Source organism: Neltuma alba, unplaced genomic scaffold (assembly GCF_004799145.2).
Source record: "Neltuma alba isolate B1F8T4 unplaced genomic scaffold, ASM479914v2 tig00012505_pilon, whole genome shotgun sequence".
Classification (NCBI taxonomy): Eukaryota; Viridiplantae; Streptophyta; class Magnoliopsida; order Fabales; family Fabaceae; genus Neltuma; species Neltuma alba.
The window spans coordinates 76,877-85,378 of NW_021636973.1; the positions used below are offsets into that span (position 1 = coordinate 76,877).

Consider the following 8,502-nt stretch of genomic DNA (forward strand, 5'->3'; position numbering starts at 1 on the left):
ATATTTAAAACAAAATTAAAAGTTAAACTATCTCTTATATTAAAAAACAAAGGTAGTATTTGTAATTGATTCTTATATTAGGGATTTTTTTTTAAAGAAAATTTTAGACAGGGTTTGGGTTCAACCTAGGCCAAGTGTCATGAAGAGGATTTGAACCCCTTTCTTTTTAGGTGAGATGGTGTATTTCTTACCGCTAAACTCACGGGTAATGAGTTCTTTAAGAAAATATTGAGGATGGAGTATATTGACAGTCAAAAAAGAAAAAATTGAGTATATTGTTACTGCTCTAGGCGATTCTGTATTATGGACTAGCCCATTATCAGTCTGGGACAAAAAGGTGAACAAGGCGGAAGAAAGGGTAAACTATTACTGGCTTCCTTATGATGGCAGATGAAGTCCAATTCCCTCTCTAAGCCCATAACAGGTATTAAATGGGCAAGCCAATCCTTTAACTTTGGGTAGTGTAAACTATGAGAAACTAAATGCAGCTCTGGTCCACAAGTTGATAAAGTCCAAACTCAATAATGGGGCCTAAGCAAAAGATAAGAGAAAAGCTAGCCTCGTTCAATGAAACCAACGAAATTGAATCTAGTACAAAAAAAATTAGTCCTTTATAACATAATAAACTAATGTTTCAATTTTTATTAAAAGAAGTGTTCACATTTAGTGACTGACAGTGTCTTGAATAAGATGTTTAACCCATTGATTTCACTATCCCATAAATTTGTGAACACGAACGAGCAATAATTATGATTATAGGGCTCATCATGGCAACAAATACTGAAGTTTTTGAGGTGACTAGTAACCTCAGTGAAGTCACATTAAGGGGGAATCAGGAACTCTTCTCCACACATATATCATGTAGCGCGTCAGTCAAAAGCAAACATAAATTTGGTATAATGTGTGTCCATACTATAGGAATATAGGATAGAGGGGTGGTTGAAGAGAAACACTAAAAGACAAAAAAAGTGGTGGGGCCCTAAAAAATGAAAGAAGGGGCCAAGGATGGGGCCCATGTGGAAGAATCGGGAAAAGGCTGAGAGGCATGTTGTTATATTCCTGCTTGCACCATCCTCCATTCCTCCTGCCTCTCCTTTATGCCACCAAATCTCTCTGCCTTACCCACAAAACCCTAATCCCTCCCTTATTCTCTCTCTCTCTCTCTTCCAAAATCTTGCACAAAGTGAAAGAACTGAATATCACCTTTTTAGGGGTTTCCTTTAAATTTTAAAAGCTCAAACACACCCCTACTCTTCTTCCATATAAATCATATTTATATATTTCATCCTTAACCATTATGTGTATTATTGCCTTTCTAACTTTGTTTATTTTTGAATATATCACTGCTGACAAGATTCTCCCACCACTTGACAGCAAGAGATCCAAAGTTGGCTCCATTTTTGTTTAGTTTGCATAACACTTGCAATTCAAACTAATTAATTTCACTACCCACAGACACACACGCCATGATGTGTGTGTGTGTGTGTGTGATAGGTACCTATCTGTAGCAATGAAGTGTGAGTTAGGTATGGAGGAACTGGGACAAAGGGATGCTATTCATTTGAAAAAGAAAAAATAAATATATTATTGGAAAAAAAAAAGGAAGGTAAAAAGTTATTCTTGTCTTCTCATTGATCCCTTTATTCGGCCTTGTGAAGCTAGCATGAAGCTGCCCCTTCTGCTGCTTCTCTTTTCCTCCTCCTCCTCCTTTATTGCATGCATGTCCCGTGAAAAAGATACCCCACGTTCTCTCTCTCTCTGTGTGATGCCATGAGCTCCTCTTTACTCTAATAATAATAATGCGGAAGAAAAGCTCGAATCTATAACGGAGAATAAAGCAATAAAGAAAGTTTCTGTCTGCTATATAGTTTTATATTCCTCTTCTAAACCTGAGCAAAAGGATGACCAAATTAAAACTCTTTATGTTTTGCCTACATATAAAATCAAAGACTTCAATATGTTTCAGTCTGAAATTTAAACTTTGGCTCCATCTTTTCCTTCTTGTTCAAACACACACATTCGATTCGACTCTTTTGCCATTCATATTCAAACTTGCAGAGAATTTCTGAGAAAGTAAAATTTCTTTTCTTGGAGAAAGAATCATATATCGCTTATATAGTAAAGATATATGAGAAATTTAACTGGAGAGATATAGAATTATTAGGTCATCGCATCATCAAAGTAATAACATTAATGGGAAAATCAATGCTTAGTTGATACTTGAATAACAGTTCATCAAGTCCGGCTTATGATGTTGTCAACTTTTAATTGCGTTTATATATTGTTCACAGGTCCTTATATAAGATATAATTAACTAATTTGAGTAGATTAATGATGCTAGTTAAATTGGTTAACATGATATATTTTTTCTAAAACACCCTGATCATTTTTCTAATTTTCTCTTCCATTCCTATCCTACTTGATTATTATGAAGCGAATATGTTAATTTGGAAAAAAATTATAAACATATAATATATATTATAATATATGACTAATATCAACTATCAAATTAGGTTCCACATTACTAGAGGAGTACATTATAACACTACAAACTCAGTAGATTATCATCTACTTGATATATACTATTGAAATTTATACATGCGAAGAAGAGTTTCTGAGAGACTATTCCTTTTTTAAGTTGCACATCAACTTTAATTTAAATATCATCGTCATAGTAAAAAACATAAAATGATAATTTAATTCGTTTTGAGGAGGCTAACTTAAGCTTGAAAAATGTAATAACCTTATATTTAATAGCATGAAATCCTTTTTACAAGTGAGGGTCACATGTTTGATCTTGCTTTGTAATCTTAAACCTTTAATTAGTGTATGCACCTCTAGATTTAAAAAAAAAAAAGGAAAAAAAAAGAGAAATTTAACTGGAGAGATATAGAATTATTAGGTCATCGCATCATCAAAGTAATAACATTAATGGGAAATCAATGCTTAGTTGATACTTGAATAACAGTTCATCAAGTCCGGCTTATGATGTTGTCAACTTTTAATTGCGTTTATATATTGTTCACAGGTCCTTATATAAGATATAATTAACTAATTTGAGTAGATTAATGATGCTAGTTAAATTGGTTAACATGATACTCCTCGGTCTTAATATAAGCATTTACCATTGATAATTAAGGAAGTTAGGTAAATTAGTTAATTAAAAAATACCATAATCATCTTTCTTAATCCCCATCTCCCTCTTCTACTTGATTATGGTTGGGGGAGTATCCATATGGGTAATTTAGAGAAAATTAAAAAATATGAGAAATGGGTCTTATATTTAGGACCAAAACCAACTCAAGAATTGGATCCTATATTAAGGACCGGAGGAGTATATTTTTTCTAAAACACCCTGATCATTTTTCTTAATTTTCTCCCTCCATTCCTATCCTACTTGATTATTATGAAGCGAATATGATTAATTTGGAAAAAATTAATAAACATATAAACAGATATTATATATAGGACTAATATCAACTATCAAATTAGATTCCACATTACTAGAGGAGTACATTATAACACTACAAACTCAGTAGATTATCATCTACTTGATATATACTATTGAAATTTATACATGCGAAGAAGAGTTTCTGAGAGACTATTCCTTTTTTAAGTTGCACATCAACTTTAATTTAAATATCATCGTCAATAGTAAAAACATAAAAATGATAATTTAATTCGTTTTTGAGGAGGCTAACTTAAGCTTGAAAAATGTAATAACCTTATAATTTAATAGCATGAAATCTTTTTTACAAGTGAAGGGTCACATGTTTGATCTTGCTTTGTAATCTTAAACCTTTAATTAGTGTATGCACCTCTAGATTTAAAAAAAAAAAGGAAAAAAAAAGAAAGCTTAACCATGAATAAATTCTTATATTTGGTCCGTTTGAGGCTATAACCTCAACGTATGAGTACTTAAAATAATTCTAAAGGAGAAAGATAAAGCCATACGAATACTTTAAAAAATGTGAAAAGAAATGGAAAGTACTGAAGCCCCAACGTGGTGACGAACTCTTCGGAAGGTTTTACATTGGACAAATTGCATTAATTCATTATTTAATTGTTATAACAAAATAAAAGATCGATTACATAAGCTAATATATTAAGTACAGCACATATAATAACTGAATGGTTTGCATTTTGCACAAACTCATTGGTGTGTATGTTTCTGGTATACCAAAAAAAAAGATAGAGAAGAAATTATACAAACTTCTTAAAAATAATTAAACAATGTGAGAAATAAAATAAAATAAATATGATGATCTAATAATAACATTGTTAATTTCCATGCAGGTTTGGGTCTTTGGTTCTCCCTTGTGTGTGTGTGTCAGGAGGGTGAGAGAGAGAGAGAGAGAGCAGCCTTTCTTGGTTTCTCTTTTTTTCTTTTCTTTTTCTCTTTGTCCTTCTTTTCTTTGATTTTCATTCTTTAAACTTTAATTTGTTCTTTCTCTCTTTCTGCCCAACTTGTTCCGTTGAGAGACACCCAATGAGAAAATTAAAGAACCAAAACAAAAAAAACAGTATAATTTCTTGGCCTTTAGCTAGATTTTTTAAAATGAAAAAAAAAAACCCTTGTGCAAGCTAGGCTTCATCAAGTATTGATGATGATCATAATGTTGTCTCTATTTGTTTATTTTTCTATTATTTTCTTTCCCTCTTGATTTCTAACCATGATGATGAGGATGACCTGGATTATCAGAATCAGGCCAGTATGAACATGAAGAGTACTTCAACCATTCTGCTTCTTGTTGATAATGTGAAATAGATGACTCCTGCAAATTAAAACAAGTGATATTAGGTTTTAGGGTTTTATATGTAAATATGCCTCAAGAAGAAGATCATAAAGAAGGACTTATGGAAAGAGAACAAATCAAATTAAAGTAAGGGAAAAAAGCTTCTTATAGCCTTTAATAATATACTAAATGTTTATTAATTATTATAATGATTAAGGTTGGATATATTTAATTTGACTGCTTGTTTTCTTCCATTCTCTTTTCTCATTCTCCATATAATGTGGGTACTATTATGACACTCAGTCTGAATTCTGAATTAGAGAGATGAGTCAAAAAGTTTGCGCATGTGTGTGTGTGTGTGTGGGTGTGTGTGGATACCTCTTTAGAATTAGTTGAAGTGCATCCCATAATGAGTTCCTCCAAGCCAGACGCAGACCTTCCTTCCGGTTTATGATGTTGTTGCTGCCATGAGTGTAGAATGTACACAATTATTTATTACCCATTTCATAAAAGTTACCCAAAAGTTTAAATTAGTTACACACTTATTCATCAAAGCACAAAAACAATCAAATTCAAAACTACACACATAGATCTTAATCATCGTGTTTCAGCGACATTAAATTAAATAAAAAAGTGAACCAGCCCGCAGACTCAGTCCATTTTCTCTCATACTGGTGAAAACTGATCGGAAAAATACACACACACACACACACACACACACACAAACCATTAAAGTCACACGGTTCAAAAGTCATGCTTTGCGAAATATATATGGCCTTCTAGTCTCAATAATAATATAAAAAGATAAGCATGTCCGAGAAGTAATTGGGTTATGTCAATGATATATATATTTAGTCTGTGATACAATTTATACTGTTGCTTGAATTAATTTTTAGGTTTCTTATAACATACAAGAGCCAGGCAAGGTGGCTAATGAGTGATATAAAATGATACTACTTTGATCTATTTATAAGTTACTTCCGATATATTTCATACAGAACAAGAAAGATTTTAAATTTTATTAACTTTTATTTAAAATTTAATTACTTTCCAATTTTATTCCTATTTAATCTATATTATACCTCATGTAAGCAAAATCAATATAATAATAAAGGTAAAATTGAACATTCATATAAAAAATTTCTCTCAGTGTCCTATAAATAGAACCAAAAAATATCTTCTAAATAGGATAAGAGGAGTAACAAACAAGCAAATAATGGGATTTGCTGTGATTAAGATTACCTGGAAATGATCGTTTTGGAGCATTAATCTGGTGACATCATCAAGGATGATGGAGGTGTGATGTGGAGGAGGAGGTGGAGAGATGATGGAAGAAATAGGATGTGAAGGCCTACTGATATGAAATGCTGAATTTGCAGTAATCTGATGTTGTTCTTGTTGTTGTTGAAGATGATGATGATGATAATTCCCTACTTCTGCTGATGAACCTGAAGCTTGCACCACTTCTCTTCCTCTTGAAGCATCTCCAATTCCCACCTGCAAATTTCACACTTTTCTTTCAGATCCATCACGGTCATATTAAGATCTATTAGCTAGTTAGGCCTAGCTAGCTAGCTAGTTACTCCATTCTTATTCTCATCTCTAGATATAATTGGCTCTAGCCATATAGCTATCAACTTTACGTTAATTTCCAAATAATGTTACTTAAGCTCTAAGATTAAGATTTATGTGAAAAGAAAAGGAAATAAAGACAAACATCTTTATTTAGAGACACTTTCAGGTTAACATTTCAGTTGAAATATTTCAGTTTGACAAATGGGTTTAAAAGAAGTGGTGGTTAGTTGACGCTGATATATGATCTCAAATCAGGTGCTTGTATCTCTCTGTCACCACCTACACTAAGACTCAAGCTGTTCACCTTTAGAGTGATATATATACATATATATAGATATAGATACACCAATTCCAAACTAACAACATAGATATATATGTATATATAGGTACCTCGTCGAAGCTTTTTCTGAATGGGATGAAGCTGAAATGGTCAGATTTGAGGTGTTGATGATGAATATCCAAAGCAGTGAAGGACGTTAATGGAGGAACAGCAACAGTAGAGACGTCATGATCTCTATGAGAGTGATGAGTAGTGACTATTTCTTTTGAAGAACAACTCCCACTTGTGCTTTCTCTTCTACTATTACTGTTCGGCTCTCCGCTCGCTTCGCCGGTCGTCGCGCTTCTCTCCGACCAGTTATTATTATTATTAATATTTGCATTAACAATATTGTTGTTGGTGGTGTTGCATTGTCTGGGCTGTGTCTGAAAGAATATTTTGGAGACGACAAGTTCGCCTTCTTTCTCTTCTTCATGTTGCCCCAAATGGTACTGATGCATAACCCAATTGGTCTTCTCAGGCTTTCTGTTCTTGCCAAAGTTGGTGTACAGTACGAGGATTTTCTTACAACCTTTTTGCTTGCCATTCACAAGAACTGGTCTGGTTTTTCCGGTCTTGTGCCATCTGGTTTCTCCTCCTTGTAAGTCACTCTCGTTCTGGATTTTCCTTCTCTTTCTCGTCCCTGTCGTATATGCCTTCGATGGCCTGTGAAAAAAGTGCCTGCTCAACCCATCCCTCGTTACTCCTGCAATAATAATATTTTCTCAAGTGTTTGATTTGAACTAGAAAAGTAGATCTATATATATATATATATATATAGACACACACACACACACACACTGGGAGTTTGTCGGGATGGGTATAGCAAATTCCATCTTCTCCTTCGATGGTGGGAATGAACTCATCGATGAGAGGGTGAGATTTCATGTGCTTGGATTCAACTTTGGCTTCGAGGTGTTCAATGAGTTCTTGGTCCGTGGGATCGAATTTAACTCCTGCTGGTAGACCCACCCAGTCCTGCGGATGATGAACACACAGATTCAAATCATTCAAAAAGCAAAGCCAAAAAGAAATTAAAGAGCGGGTGTGCAAAATGGAATTATTTAAGCTTTAGTAGTAACAACAAACACAAGACTAAACTACTTTAATAATTAATAGCACTATATGTGTGTGATTCTATTAGTTGATATGTATGGATATAATTAAAGCAGGCTTGTGGTTGAAGGGAAGAATAATAGTAAAGCATACTGACTGGTTTGGATTGAAACTTGTGTCCGCAAGCAGGACACTGCTTGGATCCACACAACTGATGCTCCTCCAGCTTGGCGTCTATCAGATCAGAGTTGTTCTTCAAACTGCTCATCCTTCGCCAAGCATATCCCACTTTTCTCTCTTCTTTCTTTCCTCAGACAGATCACCACTGCCAATTCCACCACAAACTACTTAATAATATATATATATATAAAACAATATATACCCGCACCTCTCTTCTGGGTTTGATTTGCCCAATCACTTTAATCCTATATATATGTGTGCGTAAGTTTATATCAAGAAACACATATGCTTCAGCTGATGATGTGTATAGTGATTCGATTCAGAAAGTAGACATGTTCGCCTGATCAATAAACAAAGAAGAAGCGGAAGAAGCAGCGGAGGAGGAGGAGGAGGAGGAAGAAGAAGAAGAAGAAGGTGAAGATTTATGAACTGAAAGTGATTGTGAATGTTAATTATTAAGAAGCGAGAGAAAGAAAGGAGATGAGAATATTTTACCTAGAGGGATTAGAAGAGAGAGAGAGAAGAGAAGAAACTGTAGTAGTGAGAGCAAGAGAGAGAGGGGATGAGGCATAAACCAGCAAGAAGCAGCTTTAACTATCAGAAACCCATCTCCAGTACTCTACTTTAACTCTCAAG

At 33.9% G+C, this 8,502-nt stretch overlaps 1 protein-coding gene across 2 annotated transcripts; it reads right to left on the bottom strand.

Annotated features, from left to right (window-relative positions):
- Window positions 1-4,406: 4,406 nt before the first annotated feature.
- Window positions 4,407-8,502, bottom strand: LOC114727673 (NAC domain-containing protein 75-like). Of its 2 annotated transcripts, none has more exons than XM_028914363.1 (7): window positions 8,362-8,502; window positions 7,844-8,011; window positions 7,434-7,608; window positions 6,702-7,339; window positions 5,979-6,233; window positions 5,115-5,198; window positions 4,407-4,775 (listed from the first exon to the last, which is right to left on the bottom strand). In XM_028914363.1, the coding sequence occupies exons 2-7, from the start codon at window positions 7,952-7,954 to the stop codon at window positions 4,668-4,670; spliced, it is 1,371 nt and encodes a 456-aa protein (XP_028770196.1). In that variant the 5' UTR covers window positions 7,955-8,011; window positions 8,362-8,502; the 3' UTR covers window positions 4,407-4,667. The 2 variants fall into 2 exon arrangements, with proteins under 2 accessions (XP_028770196.1, XP_028770197.1); XM_028914364.1 differs by lacking the exon at window positions 8,362-8,502 and adding an exon at window positions 8,075-8,350 and having other exon boundaries at window positions 6,702-7,336; window positions 7,431-7,608.